Genomic DNA, 17682 nt, shown 5'->3' on the forward strand with positions numbered 1-17682 from the left:
CAGACCCGGCCAGGTCCGCCCCATCTGGAGCAGCATGCGGGTAAAGTCAGCTTCCCACATGCTGCTGGGGATGGGGCAAGCCCAACTGGGTCGGCACTGGCCAGCAGAAGCGGCGGTGGAGCCTCCTCCTTTTGGGACCAGCTGGAACAGGTAGGGGGAAAGTGCAGCAGCACCTGGGGAAGCCACTGCTTGATAGGGGACGGGATGGGCTGGCTGGGCCCTGCCAGGGAGGGAAAGCTGTGGCTGAGCCCTCTGTGGCTTGGGACAGGAGGGGTCCTACAGCATCGGAGGGTGCTGTGCTGGTGAGGGGACCTGGGCCTCAGCTGGCTTCTGCTATGCTGGGGTGCTGGGGCTGGGATGGGTCAGGAACAGGTCATGCTGGCACCAGTGATGGGTGGCTGGCCAGCATGGCTGGCACCAGTGATGGGTGGCACCAGTGATGGGGGGCTGGCCAGCTTTTGATGTCTGGGGCCTGATGGGGTAGGCTGAGTCCTTGCTTGCGGGAGGGGTCTGGTGACCAGTACTGGTTAGGGGAAGGGAAGCTGGGCTAAATTTTGCTGTCCTGCAGGTAAGGAGGAGCTGAGCTGGGTCCTGCCCCGCAGGTGAGGGAAAGGGCAGGCTGGGCTGGTTTCTGCTGCGCTGTGGGGTGCGATGACCACCTTGCAGCAGTATTCCGCACTGCAACAACAGAGATGACGTTTGATTTTGATTTTCTGGTTAACGCACATCAGAGGCTTCATTCGTCACATTGAGTTCCTTTGTTGGTCTTTAAGTTAATCATTTTAAGTTATTTATATTATGGTTGTATGTTTATCATGTTGTTTTCGGGAGTGTTAAGTTAATCACTTCAAATTATTTTTTTTAATAAAAATTAAAATCTGTTATAGTAGATGTTTGACTTTTAGTATATGATACTTTATCTATACCTTTTTAAAATGATTTGTTTGGAAAGATTTTGTGCATGCAGACCTTGACTCAATTGGTTTTGGCTTCGTTCTGGGGGAGGTCTGATGCCCCTGAAACCCCACTGCTGGGGCAGGATGTTAGAGGGGTCACAACCCCTTGCCACCTGGTAAGTTCTGCAAAGGGAGGGACTTCCGGTGGCAAAGGTCGGGGCCAGGGATGGGACTTCCGGTCCCAAGATGGCGACCAAAGGGTGTGGCAATGGACGGGGCGGGACTACCCATGCAGCCCTTGACAGCTCGCCAAAACTCATCAAGCAGCCCTCCACCCGAAATAATTGCCCACCCCTGATGTATATGGTCATAGTGTACGTACCAGCTCCTTTAGATATGTAAACTATAGTTATTTTCAGATGGAACTGGCCCCTATCTCTGCTTATACCTTGGCACCTTTACGTGCCATGGTTATTTCTATTCATTTCATGTAATTATTATTGCACGAATCAGTGACTTAAGAAAAATAAACATTAGAAGTAGGTAAACTAAAGCCAGCACATAAAATAAGAACACTTTTCCCTGCTACCAGGTCAGATTTTACAAGCAAATGAAGTTTGCCTCATTGTATGTCTTTGTACATCTACATTAATGATTTAATCTTAAAACAGGCAGCAGTGTCTTTTTAGGCACAGTACCATATTTACTGGAATATAAGACAACCCTAATTATGAGACAACCCTCCCAAACAATTAGATTCTATATATGAAAACTGTATACATTTCTTATTATTTTCCAGGTAGAATTAGAATTTAATTGTTGGAGATCTGCCTTGATTTTGTCCCCCTCCCCCTGCTACAGCAGGGAAAATAAATCTGGGTGGTGGTCAGGTGGCCCTTGCCCTCTGCTCCCCCAACTTCTACCACCTCCCTCCTACTGTTAGACCCTGCTCTCCCTGAGCTCATGGAAGTGAGGGGCAAATTTCAAAACGCTTTCAGATGAATTAATGTTTTTTTTTCTTAAACTGATGCAGGATTTAGCACAAATATACTTTTAAGCAGCACTTGTGTACCTACTTATGTAGAGTACAAACTATGCACGTTATTAGTCCAAAACCAAAAGGCTCATGATTTACCATACAGTTCATTGGGCTAATGTTTATATCAGTGGGAATGTTAACAGATACAGTCATTAAAACTGTGTTAACAGACTTTCCTATGTACTTCAAGTAGAGTCTATACACTTTGATGGGCTAAAATGTATGTCTGCGCTGTGGTTTGAGTCTACTGAGAAGCAAATGAAGGAAAGACAAATCCAAAGCACTTCTCTAGGATTGGCTGCTCCTCAGCATCAGAGACCAGGGCTGCTCATCCCAAATCCTTTATGGTCCTTCTGCCACAATCCCCCTTGTTAGAGCAGTCCAGCTGTGAAGACTGCTTCTTTCTTTCTTATTCCCTACAAGATTGACATTGCTGACCTAAGGTGGAGCTGTCCTCAGAACAAACTCAGAACACCTGGCTACTCTAGACCCAGTGCTGAACTGTTTACCTCAGCAGAGTCATTTCACTGAATACCTTAGCATCAGGAGAACACTGATGGCATTATAAGTAGCGTGAGGAACTGGGTAGGATACAGAATTGCTAGGATATAATTAGGTGGGAAATGCAGGATTCATTCCCCAGCCTCCCACCCCAAATCTGAAATCATATTTTCCTCTATCCCAAATGGGAATGAAGCAAGGAGATTCACTCCTCACCATGGTGCAGAAAGCCTCCTCTGTTTGGAAGATACCTCCATCTCCTGCTCAAAGCAGGACCATCTCCATCTAGATCATCCCAGCCAAGACTCTCTCTAGCCAGGTCTTAAAAACCTCCACAACCTCTCTGTGTAGCCTGTTCCAGTGCTTTGCTACTGTCCTAGCAAACGGGAGAGACTGTGTGGGTCGGGGCCAGGGGGTTGTGGGTTGCAGCAAGCTGATAATTATGCTAATGGTTCTTGGTGTGAAAAAGGTTAAGAACCACTGGTCTAGATCACTTGGAACCCTAGCCCTACCCTTCAGTGTATCTACTACTCCCCCCAGCTTTGTGCCATCTGCAAACTTGCTGAGAGTGCACTCTATGCCATCTTCCAGATCATTGATGAAGATACTGAACAAAACCAGCCCCAGGACCAACTGCTGGGGCACTCCACTTGATACCGGCTGCCAACTAGACATCGAGTCATTGATCACTACCCTCTGAGCCTGATGCTCCAGTCAGTTTTCTATCCCCCTCTTACAGTACACATTCATCCAGCCTGTACTTCCTTAGATTGCCAGCAAAAACGTAGGAGACCTTATCAAAAGCCTTGCTAAAGTCAAGGTGTACCACCACATCCACAGAGCCAGTCACCTCATCATAGAAGGTAATCTGGCTGGTCAGGCATGACTTGCCCTTGATGAATTCATGCCAACTGCTCCTAATCATCTTCTCCTCCAAGTGCTCAGAAATGGATTCCTTGAGGGTCTGCTTCATTTTTCCAGGGACTGAGGTGAAGCTGACTGGTCTGTAGTTCCCTGGACCCTCTTTCCCCACCCCCCTTTTTAAATATGGGCACTATATGTCCTTTTCTAATCATCTGGGACCTCTCCTGATAGCCAAGAGTTTTCAAAGATGATAGACAGCAGCTCTGCAATCACATCAGTCAACTCTCTCAGCAGCCTCAGGCATGATTGACTGGTGCCTCCTGAATCTGGGGGGCACCCGCAGAAGCCACCAACGGTGGTGGCCCTGTCGGTGGGGCACGAGCCCTACCGACAGCATCAGTGTTGGTTGTCAGGGGGGGTACCATCCCCATCGGGGGAGCACGTGCACCCCCTACTAGTAACATATGGCCTCAGGTGCATCCTATCCAGCCCCATGGACTTGTATGTGTCTAGCTTTTGAAGGCAGTCTTTAACCTGTTCTTTCACTACTGTTGCCTGCTCACCTCCTCCCCAAACTGTGCTGCCAGGTGCAGTAGTCTGGGAGCTGATGTTGCCTGTGAAAACTGAGATAAAAAGGCACTAAGCATTTTAGCCTTTTCTGTATCCTCTGTTGCTAGGTTGCCTCCCCCATTCAATAAGGGACCCACACTTTCCCTGATCTTCCTCTTGTTACTGACATACTTGTAGAAACCCTTCTTGTTACCCTTCACACATCCCTTGCTAGCTGCAACTCCAGTTGTGCTTTGATCTTCCTGGATTCATCCCTGCATATCCAAACAACACTCTTATACTCCTACCTAGTCGTTTGTCCATGTTTCTGTCATAACCCAATGATTTTTAGTGCCTTGGCACATTGGAATTTTCCCGCCACATGGAGCTTTCTTTGCACGGTGGATTTCTCAGCTGCAGAGAGAAAACCCCGGTGCAAAAGAGTTCCCGACACACACATGCAAATTTGTGTCCCACTATTGGTCAATTCTAAATTATTCCTACCGGGCGGCTAGCGATTGGTTTGCTAGCCGTATAAAAGGTTAGAGCAGTTTCCGCCCAAGTTGGAGGACCCCTCAACCATCTCGTAGGGAACTCTAAGCGCGCTGTGGAGCCTAGCAAACTCCGCGTGTGTCTTGGAGGACAACTTAGGGACCTGATCAGACTCTAACCACTCCCCGTCATCGTGGAAATATTGACGTACCCCCGTGTTGAGCGCTCGTGGAGTCGTACACCGACAACTCATCTCGGTTCGGTTCGAAGAGAGATCTCACCCCTGTGTGTTTGTGTGCAACTGTAATTCAAGCAAGTTTTCTTCCTGCACTGCGACCATCGGCAGTGTAAGTAAAGCTTTCTTTATACAACCAATACGCTTCCATGCCTAACTCTATTCCATCATGGAAAATACACACCTGACAGTCCGGGCTACTGGCCATAGCCTTAGACTGCCCTCGGCTCCCACAGTTTCCACTTCTCATAAGCTTCCTTTTTGTGATTTAGTTTACTGAAGACTTCCCTACTAAGGCAAGCTGCTCTTCTGCCATACTTGCTAGTCTTCCTGAACATCAGGATGGTTTGCTCCTGCACTCTCAGTAAGGCTTCTTTAAAGTACAGCCAGCTCTCCTGGACTCCTCTCCCCCTTCGTTTGGCTTCCCAAGGGATCCTGCCCATCAGTTCCCTGAGTGAGTCAAAGTCTGCTTTTCTTCCCAGGGTCCTTACTCTGTTGGCTCTCCATCCTTCCTTTCCACAGGATCCTGAACTCGGTCATCTTGTAGTCACTGCTGCTCAAGTTGCCATCTACTAGTACATCCCCCACCAATTCTTTCCTGTTTGTGAGCAGTAGGTCAGAAAGCGCATGGCCCCTAGGTGGCTGCTCCAGCACTTGCATCAGGAAGTGTCCCCAACATTCTACAAGAGTTGCCTGTGTGTTGCTGGCTTGTCCTCCCAGCAGATGGTGGGGTGACTGAAGTCCCCCATGAGAACCAGGGCCTGTGACTGGAAAACTTCCACTAGCTATTTGAAGGAAGTCTATCAACCACTTCTTCCAGGTTTGGTAGTCTATAGCAGACTCCCATCATGACAAAATCCTGGTTGCTCTCCCCTCTGACCCTAATCCAGAGACTCTCAACAGGCTTACCTCCTGATTCATACTGGAGCTCTGAGCAATCATATGGCTCCTTTACAGAAAGTGCACTAGTCTCTCTTGAGCTGGCATTTAGATCTGATACTCATTTTAGAAGACTAATCTTAACCTTTTTCTTTTTTTTTTTTTTAATGTAGCACACCATACCTCACTTTCTTGTAATTCAGTTGCTTTCAGGTATCAAGAGCCAAAACCTCTTGTACCCTAAGACCCCATCTGTTTCCCCACCCATTAACACCTTCAGCACATCATATATTTGAGGCAAAACTTTTTTGTGATATTGGACCAATTGTATAAATGGACAGCTGTTAGACAAGCTTTCAGGTCCCAAGCTGAGGAAGGACACCTAAGGGCCAAAAGCTTGTCCAGCAACTCTCCCAACTACATAATTGGTCCAATAAAAGATATCACAAAAAAACCTTGCCTCAACAATTCCTGGACCATCACAGCTACAACATTCCGATCATACTTTTGAGAGCAGATTAAAATAAAATGAGTTTAACATCAAATTATACAGATATCACAAGAGATGCCACACTGGCTGTAGCAGTCAGGAGATAATGATACATAATTCCAGGGTCTCTGGTAGAAACTGACACAGCACCATTTGTCTTCAACTGAGTCACCAATTTAGACCAGCTGAGGATTTGGCCCAGTCCTATGTGCCACGTAGGACATGGAGCCCTACCCAAACACAACTGCCTCAAGAATGGCTAAGCAAAGAAAAATGTTTCAGATAATTAAAGCAGCCACAGGGAAATTTCAGCTACTGCAGAAGGGGCCCAGTGGATGGAAAGCAGTACGAGTGCATTACTTCCAAATTCCACACACTTTGCTATCTCTAAATATACTTTCAGTTGCAAAGGTCGCTGGCACATGTTCATTTAAAGGCATGATGGGATCTAATCAATGATCCCAACAAACATGCCTCCTGCCATGCCATACATGCCAGTCCAGGCAAGCCTCTGTACCCCTGCCACAGGAGTGGAGGTCTGGCTGCTCGCTGCACCTCACCAGGGCATCTGTACAAGATGGATCACCCCTAGATCCGTTGGTGGCCTGGGGGGCCACCTGATTCTGTGAATTCTGCTCCCCCATGCTGAACTGACCACCCAGTGCTGCCGTGTGTGGGATTTAAAGCCAAAGGCTTCCCTCTTCCCCCTTCCCCATGAGCCTCTGCTTCCCAACGCTGGGAAGTTCAACGCAAGGTTTAAAGCCTCAGGCAGGGGGAAGCTCTTTAGCTTCCCACACCTAACCTCCAGCTGGCCCAACAAATCAGCTGATTATCCAGCACTGACCACATATTAAATTAAAGTCATGAAAGTGTTCTACATTATATGTGATACATTTTTATGGCTCATTCCCCCTTTTATGATGCCTTAAGTCAGGTGCACGCGTAGCACCATTCCCATTTATGCCGTGAGTAACACCTTAACAGTGGCATAAATATAATATATAAAGAGGGTGTAAGGAAGGCACTGGTTGTAACTGATAATGTTTCTTGTGATTTGGGATTCATTCATATCTGACAGAGCACCATTTTGTCAGATCAGATGTTTTGCATAAGGACTTCAGGCTGGGCATTCCAACAAAGTCCCAGGCAGTGAAAACTTATTTCTTTAGGCAGTCAAGTCAGGGCTTATGTTTAAAGCACAATAAAGAGCTTACTCTTCAGTGGTGTTTTTTTACAAAATCTAAAGGGGCAACTTGTTTTTCTTGCTCTTATTTCATCTTCTTATAAAGAAACACCTGATTTTACATGTGCTTAAGTGCCGGAACATCATTGTGCCCCTGTAATACTACAGTGATGGGGTGCAAAAGAAAAAAAAAAACACAGAACACATTGCTAATTTGTGTTATTAAAAGCTTCTTATACTTTGTGCAGCTTTGAGGTCATATTTTCCCTTGCTATTTTGTGGTAGCTCTCGCACTGGTTGGCTACAATGTGGAAAATACTGGTGACAAAAGCTATAAGTGGTGCAAATAAGCTAAAGAAATTGGCAATCCAAGTACACCCAGTTACATTTTGTGGAGACTTAACATCGGAGGATGATTCACAAAGTAAAACAGTGAAGGATGTTTTTTCCATTTGCAGATTAGTTTGGAACAAAAGATCTATTTATGTGATTTAAGCCAAATGCACTACAACATAATGACTCTCTCTAAAGCCTAATCTTTATTCATGTAAAGTGGTGGATTTGTCTTGATTTCAATGTTTTTGTATAGTATGTTTTAGTCAAGCAAGTTTGTTCAGTTGCACCTTATTTTGTTCACAAAAGGTGAAGTGATTGTGTCTGATCACTTACCAATTTGTTCTCTCTGACAGGAAGAGTAGCCAAACAGGTAACTTGTGCAGAAACTGAGAAAAACAACAATCCCTGTGCTTCCAGTGTAAAAAAGGAACACTTCAGTAAATTGCTCAATTGGATGAAATTGGCGGGAGGTAATACATCAGAAGCTAAAGTGATTTCAACATAAAATTCTTTGGCTTTGGTCTCTTCCACAGCTATCATATTGATCAAGCAATTATCCAACTACAACAGCAATGGCAACATAAAACCAAACTTTCTGCGACTAAAACCAGATGATCATGGCTCTCCACACAACAAAGTAATATATTGGAATCATGCACATTTAATCTTTTTGTGATCACTTCATTCTATGGACTATATAGAGAAAGTATCCTTTGTTTAACTGTATTGATCAAGAAGTCAAGGTATGTCACAAATCATATTGAACATTTTACGTCTGCAAACCTAAGTGTGGACAAGAAAAAAAATATAATATAAAGGGATATAAAGGTACTGAGCTGTGGATAGGAAGTGACAAAACAGACTGAACTGGGGAGGAAAAACCTGAAAACCTAGTGACAATAGTAGCTATATATATGTAACAGGGCAACATAGAAAGCCAGTATAGTTTTTGGCCGCATACCAAAGACAACTTATCAGGGCATAGAGACGTAAAAGAACAGTCTATCAAGTAGCTATCAGAATGCTCCTGTGGGGTATTTGGGGAACTTCATTACCAAAAGATAGACAGGATGACCCATGAGGATACAAACACTGCACAAGTTACTGTGTAAAAGAACATTCCTGCAAACATGTACACTCCCCAAAGGTTTTCCTTTGCTTTACAGTCCAGTGGATTTTTCATGAAGGCTCTTCCCATTACCAGAAAAAGCAGTGGTCTTTCCCATGAGACAGACAAGACAGGGATTCTGTTGGTATTCTTATAAAAATATTTTCAAAATCTGTAAGTGCATGAACCTAATTAGTTCTCACCGCGCTGAACAAAGTTGATGCAAGAGAGAAACAGACTGCTCCACCTATAGGTAATGCAAACCACTCCAAACAAGAGTATTAAAATACAAGTGCCAAAATTCAAGGACACAGGCCGGGTCTCCATGTCGCCCTACAGTGATCTAGTGACATGCTCCATCACCATATGGCGCACTATGGCGATGAAGCAATCATGTGGGTCTACACGTGTTTGGCAACTATGTCGTCACAGTGGCATGCTCCTCCAGTATAGCACGCCACTATGGCAACCTAGCGGCAAAATCTAACCATGAGCTGCACACATGGCACACTAACCATCCATACTAAAAGTACGGCATCTTAGTAATGTCATTGTACAGTGATGTGTAGACATGCCCATACAGTATTTGCGCACAAGGTGAGTCCTAACTTACTCTCAATACAACTAGCACAAACAAATAACAATCCAATATTTTTGCAGGATAACTACTTAGGCAACAGAACCTATTGCTATTAGGGATGCCAGAAAGAACAGTTTTAAAAAAATTACACATGAACAGAACTGGAGAGCTAACAAAACCACCAAACTTTAAAGGAGGAAAACACCTTTTAGACCTCTTTTTCTAATATCTGTGTGTAGAACCTGTATTTCCTGTTGGTTTCTAGTCATGTTTCCCAAGAAGATATAATGTGAAGAAGAACTCAGGAAAAAGGATTTGTCTGGTTTTTCCAGAGGAGGAGGATAAATGAACAGAACCAGTGAGGGCAGTTGTTAAGGAAGAGACATTGTCCCTGGGACCCTATTGTAGGAATCCCCTTATGATAGCCAAAGAGCAGGGAGATAAACCGTATTAAAGAATCTTATGCCTAAAGGCAAGACAGCTTTTATGTTCTTGGCAAATTATGGTAGGAGTCTCTGCAGGGTAGGTAGTAGAAAAAGGTTTAATTATTTCCATTTTTCTGATGTTTATTAATGAACACTGTGAACACATCTTCAGATGGGGGTTGGGTTCTGAAATCATTTTGCACTCCATTTTGCTGTACAGTTCCACATTACATGCCTACAGCATGAGCTGAATATGGCCTACAGAGTTGGGGGGCTTTGGCCACGCTGTACCACAGCCAAGTGGCGGAGACCTTCAACCATGCTGCACTGTGGCTGGGTGGCAAGAGAAAGTGGTGGTGGTAGCTAGGTCCTAGCACCAACCCACTAACAGAAAATGTTGCTGACCTCCAGCCTACAGTGCAGAATCCAAACAACTACAGCCCAGCAACCTCCTGCAGAAAGAGGAAGTTGATTTTGTTGCAAGTCTGGCCAGACTCATTCCCTAGACAACTCTGACAGGCAATAGCGGGTGCAGTCCTCTGACAGCGAGGAGGAAAGACCGAAGCTAGAGAGGGGCATTCCTTCTCTAACAGCAGGAGAGGCAGAGAGCAAGGTAGCACTTACTGAATATAGCATTAGCTTCCATAAGTGCCATGGTGATAGTAACTAGTGTTACAGATCTGATGTGGAGTTTTTATGGCAGTTTAACAGATTGGTTGATGTTACCATGGATAACCAAGGAGTGGAACAAAATACCATCAAGAGATAGAGTAATAATTTTGCACTGAAGTGATGACACAAGTTTGAGCTTTGCTGGGGAGGGCCTTACCACTATTCAGAACAATGCTGTCAGTAAGGCTGGTCTTCCCTCAAGAACTCCAAAGCTATTGTCCCCATCAGCCAGAAGGCAAAAAAAATTGCTTACAGTTTGTCCTACTATAGAGAAATCTCTTTATGTTTGAAAAATTGCCTGGTTTCTTAGATTCTGTCATGGCTTGCTTGCTTTTTCTCAGAGCAGGAAAAGGAGTATTGTAGGAGCCCCTGAGTATGAGCAGACATCATGCAGACTCAGAATGCATTTGCAGTGAGCTGTTTCTAATACTGCCTAAGGCCCAGAGAACAGAACAAAAAGAATTAGAAACTTGCCTGCATTAAACTACCTATAAGTGCTTCTCTCTCAGCCAGAGTGAGAGGGGAGCCACTGACTGCATTGGGGAAATCCCTAGATTCCTGGTTTTTTCATTACCAGCCAGCTGGACGAAGGCACTATTCCAGCTGCTGGAAACAATGAGAGCAGACAAATTGCAGGGAGAAAACTTCTTCCATAGCATAAATATTTCAAGCTCTGTGATGCCCTGCACAGCAATGACAACAGGGTGATCAAAACCGCTGAAGTCTTCAGGTGGTCAGGGGAAGGAAGGAGGAATAGGTTGCTACATTGATGTCATCCCCATCTTCTACATAAAGCTCTCTCAAATTATGGAACAAAGATATCTGTGTGGCCCACGCCTATGAGCTAGGGGTGACGCAGAGCTCAGAAATGCTCCATTTACATTGACTTCCATATTCTTTAAAAATATGATTAACAATACAATCTGATAGCCCTGTGATTCCCAGCAGAGCAGAATACAGACTGCTGGGCAGTCAGTTGCAACAAAGCTAGAAGATGGCCAGGCTACCACCATTTGGCAGGAAAGACTATCACATGCAGATGAAGAGAGGCCTCACCAGTGCTACACAGTTTGTCTGGACACTTTCCAGTCTTCTAGCAAACCTGTGTACATTTGCTCAGACTTCCTCTGTGGTGGCAAAGCCCTGAACTGCAGGTTCCTCCTAAAAGCCAGGAGAAAGCATGTGAAGACACCTCCACACTGCTGGCTAGCTGATGCATTCTCTGATATTTAACCTGAGGAGAAAACTTAGGATCTTTCCAATACATAAACACATGCATTTTAAGTAGAAATAATAAAAGACTTGCTTATACCAGGGATTAGCCACCTATGGCCTGAGGAGAAGATACAGCCTGTGGTGCTTCTACTGTGGCTGTGTACAGACATTCAAATAATCTGGGAGAATTCTCCCAGATCTGTTCTCCTAGTAGAAAAACTTACCCAGAGCCATGTGAATGCTGAAGCCCTGAAGAGCTGAGAGCTTGCAGTGTTGACTCTGTGCAGCCAGGGGGAGAGGGGATGTGCACACATCAGCATGCTCTGCAGGCTCCCTTAATTAGCCCATGTTTCCTTGCAACACGATGTGGGGATTGTGAAGGGGGTGTGTTCTGTACCTTGCTGGAGAAGCAGAGTACAGCAAGTGACACTGTCCCCTGGGGGAAGGGGATGCTGAAAGACTATTTTCCCTTCTGAGAGCAACCACAGCATTTATAGACTTTCACTCTCTCAGAAGAAACTCTCCTGAGAGTAATTTAACCCTTGTTGTTCCCAGGTTATTTTTTCTCCTGGAACTGTCATTTTTACTATGTGAGAAAATGCCCAAATATCTGTATACTTGTGGTTGCCCCTGGGAGAAAAGTGCCTCTGCCATGAGAAACGGAATGTCTGTATGAAGTCTGTGTTGTGCCACAGCCAGGTGGTGGGGGTCTCTGCCCATACCACGCCATGGCCAGATAGTGGGGAGCTTCATCAGTGGTGTGGCAGGTGCTAGCACTGGCCCCATTTTGGACCTGAGCTATGTCATTTTGCCTTCCAGCAGCAAAAAAGTTGCTGACTGCCGGCTTACATCAGCAGAAAGAGCTGAATCTATAATGCGTGTTAGTGAATGTACAATCCTGCTTTTCAAGGAAATGAAGGTACAACAAAGTCCCTTGCTTTGGAGTGTAAGAATGTTAAAAAAACTACCAATCCAAAACAAAGCCTTCTCCTCTAATCTTGGATATAAAAATTAGCATCAAGACTTTGGAAGCAGCAAGTACTCATACCTCTCCTATCTATTGTGGAAAAAAATATTGCTTTAACACTAATTCTGTATTCTTCTGCTCTTACCTTACTGCAGCAGCCATGCTTCCAATCGGATTGATTGGCAATGGCCTAACTCCAGAGAACATTCCCCTACTCAGAACGCGGGCTCCATTTTGTATCACTCCAGGAGGAACTGAAAACAAAAAGAAATGTTTAAAACTTCAGGACAAAAATGTAAGCAGCATATTCAATGCTAGCTTCTTTAAATGAAATTAGAAATACATACAAATAAGGATACCTAGTATGTGCTCACCTTTCAAATGTTTACAGAAGCCTCTGTAAATAGTTAACTTAGTTTATAGAGTATGCCCCACATTTTCTAGTTATTATAGATAAATTCCTTACACGCATAACTTCACCTCTGTATTTGCAGCACTTGGAAATGTATGACCAATTATAAACTTATGTTGACCAACACTGTAAATACTAAGGTAATTTAAGACACAAGTGGCAAGTACTTAAGGATGAACTTAAGTATAATCAAAATACAAGCAGTTTACTGCAAGAATGTGTTATAACCCATAATTTATATCACCATTGTATGCTATCTGAACATTGATCTTCTATTTTTGTCATGTCCTGTACAAGAAAATATTAATTATGAGAAATCATTACCGAGGCACTAACGAGTTGGACAATAAACATTCATCTTTTGGGGGATTTGGGGTATGAATTTCTATAGAACGTAGCCTTGGTCAATAAGAGTTTCACCAGAAGTGCTTTCTTTATACTTGCCTGATGTACAGCCAAATCTAATTTTTAGCTTCTTTAAAGGGAAGGGGCGCTGCTTGGGAGCATGCAGCAGCTGTTATGATCTAACTGTTATGTCTGCATGATCCTGTAGCATTAAAAGCGAGTGAAACTGCCTTCGGTCTGACCCTGAATTAAGTGGTTTTGCTACGCTGTTACAGCTACAGAATCCTGCAGACATAACAGATAAGATTATTACATCTTTTATAAGTATCCTTTGATACTGATACAATTGTTAGCTCTAGCTACACTTTCACTCAACTGTTCTGAAGTACAACAGGAAGGTGGCAGCCAGGGGATTTCCAGCCTATAATTTTTGCATTTTATTTGGTCTGTAGCTGTGCAAAGTCACAAGAGCAACACCACTGGCTCTGGTCAGAAGATTATTGGAGGAAGTGGAACCAATACTCCACCCACTCCAACTAACTTCCTACACTGGGGAGAGAGGGGGGAGGTTTGCCTGCACACTCAGCAGGTGCACAGAACTCATTCGTGCTTGAGAACTGGACACCAAAAGCCTTATTGGTCCATGTAGGATTTTAAAAAGATGGATCCTATTCCCCACTATGTGCCTGTGAAAGAATGTAGTCCAAGTCACCATCTAGCCCCTGATATTTACATTGCAAACAAAAGAATCTGCAAACAAAAACACTTAAGGTATTTTCAAAGCTGCAATAAAAAACAACTAAAGATTTAAATTAATTTCAGAGATATTTTTTAATCACCACAATTAATTACAGTAGTGAAACACCATCTGAGAATACAACAGGCACTTCTAATAGTTTTTTGTTTTCCTGGTAATGGTAATGACACCACATTTATCCAGTTGACTCAATTTTTCAACACCATCCTGGAGGTGGTCTAAGGTGTTATCTTGTCATGCCTTCTGCCTGACTTCAGATTAACACAGCTAACTATCTCCCTCTAATCAAATGCCATTACTCCAGTCTACCTATATTTTGTTTTCAACCTCTGAAGAAAGGCATTTATATTCAAGTGTCCAAATATGATATCAGGTGACTAACTTTAGAGATCCAAATTTGAAAGCTGATCCTCAGTTACCGTGACTAAAATAAAATTTTAAATTACTTTTTTCTATTTATATTGTTCTACTTTTTTCACTTAATCCCCAAACACTGGATAATGAAAATCAATTAAGTCAGTTTTACTGTATAATGATAATCGCTTTCACATTTGCCCTGCTTCAACATTTAAGTTTGCAAACACTGCAGGAAAACGTTTACTTGCTTAAAGCAACTTTTTGAATTTTACGGAAGCAAACTAGATTTTACGAAAATGAAATGTTGGGCTGAATGTGTGTCAACAGTGCCTCTCTAAAGATGCTTGAATATTAGTGAAGTAAGGCTCAAGGACAGTCCATACACAATGTTAGGGAAAAAACAAAAGAGCTAGATGATTTGAAGATAAAAGTGAAAAATACCAAAGACAAACAGAAATAAAAATCACTTCCAGTGGTTAATGACTTTGCAACAAGAAGTCCAGCTCTGCAACGTAAGAGGGGGAGTGCAGTATATAGTGCTAACAAGTCCTCTTCACTACAAAGCAATGAAGTTATTCTATCAACACAGTAGCCTAAGGGATTTGGAGAAGTTCATGACTGCACATTAATCATGTTCAGATATTGCCTAAAGGGCCCTATGCAAATTTAAAGGCAACACAATTCAATTTCCATGAACATTTTTGTGCCACATTGCACCTTGTCTCTCCAGCTGACCCCCAAAACACTTTGTTCTATCACCTTTGTCAATTATTCCACTGGTGACTGGTTATCTAAGTCTGTCAGCTCCATAGCACATTTCACTCCTCTTACCTTCCCTCTTGCTCATATCCAGCCTGCTTTAAAGAGAGAAAAAGTCCATTTCTTCCTACCATTACTGCCAAAACCTTGATCCTCTGCCACTTTGATCTTCCCACACATCTCTTTCCTTCCTATTTCTCATCTTGCTCCACTCCAACACATGCAAAATAACACCAGAAAAACTGTTTCCCCCCCCCCCCCCAATCTTGGACCACAGTGGCTTCCTGCTAATCAAACTCCTCCACTGACAACTTCTCTCCCCTGGGGCAGGTTCAAGACCCTCACTCCCACCAAAGCATAACCCTACCTCTTCTGTCCATTCCGGTCTGTGAAGTTCCTCCTCCCAATCTTTTCCACATGCCCTTCAAGCCTTCCTTTTAACTGTTTTATAGCCATATTCCATTTCATCTCTACTTTTCTGCTGACCCTTACACTTGAAACAGTCCTAAATTTCTCATATGCTTCTCACAACCATTCACTTCAAAGTTTCTGTCTTAAAACACGTGTTTTTCATGTATTCTTTGAACAAGGGGAGAAAAAACTTACAAACCCATCACAAACACAAAAGATGAAAGATACTTACAAAATCTACTATCCTCTGAAAAGTGTCACCTCAGGAGGTATACTACTCTCCCTTTATTCATGGTTACCTGCCCCCATCCCACATCTTTCAGCCACAATCATTTTTGTTATACATGGTCTGATTTAGGATCTAATGGGACTACTTGTGTTACAAGGAAGACCAGGCCCTTTGACAACGCAGAGACCTAAGGCATTTAAAAAAAAAAAAAAAAAAAAAAGTACATGGTATCTTGTAGTCTGAAAACATTCCAAGTTTAGCCATCATGTATTTCAACTTTCACTTACATCATAGGAAAGCAGGACTGGAAAGGACCTCATGAGGTCATTTAGTCCAGCTTTAGTCCAGCCTCCTGCTCAGGGCAGTATCATTCCTGACTAAATCATCCCAGTTAAGTACCTATCTAACTGGCCTTGAAAATGTCAAGCCTGGAGTTTCCACAGCTTCTCTAGGTAGCCTGTTACAATACTTGACCACACTTGTAATCAGACGGTGGTAACAATAATTGCTTCCAACTCTTTTCTTTGTTTCAAAATGTTATGATATAACAGCACCACCATGTAACTAGCTAGTGCAGATGCAAGATAACAGAGACTGTGTGTAAAAAAGAAGCTGGAATAAGGGAAAATAAATTAATCTACTGTTAATCTTTAGCAAAGATCTAAGATACAGTGCTAACACATATCTAACTGGTTTAGTTAGATATGAATCTCAAATTAAAAAGAAACCAAAACAAAAAACCCAGAATCATCATAATCTGATGGTAGAAGACACCAATTTCTACATTATTTTTTCACCAATATGCCAACACAGGATTGTTTTCTATACCATATTCTCCATTACTTGTATGTGTATAATTTTAAGGATGCTGTTTATAAAAGTAGCATGTTGTATAGCACCAATCCTCTTATTTCCAATGCCTGAGTAATTGGTGCTCAAAAGGAATTTTAAACTAAATGGCTCATACTCCAAAACATTTAAAATAGCTCCCTATTTTCCAAACTTTAGTATCATATTTAGTATTTTCTGAACTGTCCAAAGGGCCAGGTTGTAAGCCATCTAAGACCCAACACACAGGGGACTAAACTCCATTCTTGCTGTCCACATCTTGGGGAGAAGGTGAAGCAGGGATAGGACAGCAGCCCTGCAAGGTACATGAAGAAAATAAACTGTGCCTGCTATACGTGTGCCATATAGTCCTTCCAGCCACATGATGCAGAATCAGTAACTTTGAGTGGAGAGCTGTGGCAAAGTCACACATGAGCTGTAGTAAAATAGTCCTTTGGATTTATACAAAGGGTCTTAGGATCATAGGGAAGTAGGGCTGGAACAGACTTCATGAGATCATCAGTCCAACTCCCTGCTTTCAAGGCAGTACCATCCCTGACTGAATTGAGTGCATGTCCGACTGGTTCTTAAAAATATCCAGGGATAGAGATGGAACAAGTTATCTAGGTAGCCTGTTCCAATGCTGACCACCCTTATAGTCAGAAAATTCTTCCTAATCTCCAACTGAAATTTCCTCTGCTGCAGTTCACAGCTAAGGAACTTCCTGTTCCTTGCAAATATTATAACGAAGCCTCAGAGACCAGCTAAGATAGGCAGGGAGGAATTCTCATTTTACAGATGGATGATCCAAAGTATAGGGGTAAAGGTAACTTGTTTTAGGTCAGGGGTTGGTGACTTTTTGCTGCTATAGACACTAGTGATGAGCAGATGTTGAAGAGGGAATAGATGGAATAAGGCAGGCAGTAGAACCAGATGAGCTGCAATGTGCTGCCGATGTTCTGAGCTGCTGCTGGCTGGATCCAGTCTCTTCATGGGCTGTCTAGCCCATGGGCCATAAGTTGTCAACTCTAGCTGTGTCACACATTCAGATAGGGACAATCAAGACTAGCTCTCCATAATCCTGATTCTTCTTTTGCATTCCTGCTTTAGCTAAACAGGACGCACTGTTTCTAGCACATATTTGAAAAGTAAT

At 43.2% G+C, this 17682-nt stretch overlaps 1 protein-coding gene across 9 annotated transcripts in view; it reads right to left on the reverse strand.

Annotated features, from left to right (window-relative positions):
* Positions 1-17682, reverse strand: part of FOXN3 (forkhead box N3) — a 324200-nt gene that overhangs the window by 14607 nt on the left and 291911 nt on the right. For all 9 annotated transcript variants that reach the window (XM_019481681.2, XM_019481679.2, XM_019481683.2 and 6 more), the window contains one exon: positions 12577-12685. In XM_019481681.2, coding sequence (XP_019337226.1) covers positions 12577-12685 — 109 coding nt within the window. The remainder of the gene's footprint in view (positions 1-12576; positions 12686-17682) is intronic.

The sequence above is a fragment of the Alligator mississippiensis genome, chromosome 2, assembly GCF_030867095.1.
Source record: "Alligator mississippiensis isolate rAllMis1 chromosome 2, rAllMis1, whole genome shotgun sequence".
NCBI classification, from domain to species: Eukaryota; Metazoa; Chordata; order Crocodylia; family Alligatoridae; genus Alligator; species Alligator mississippiensis.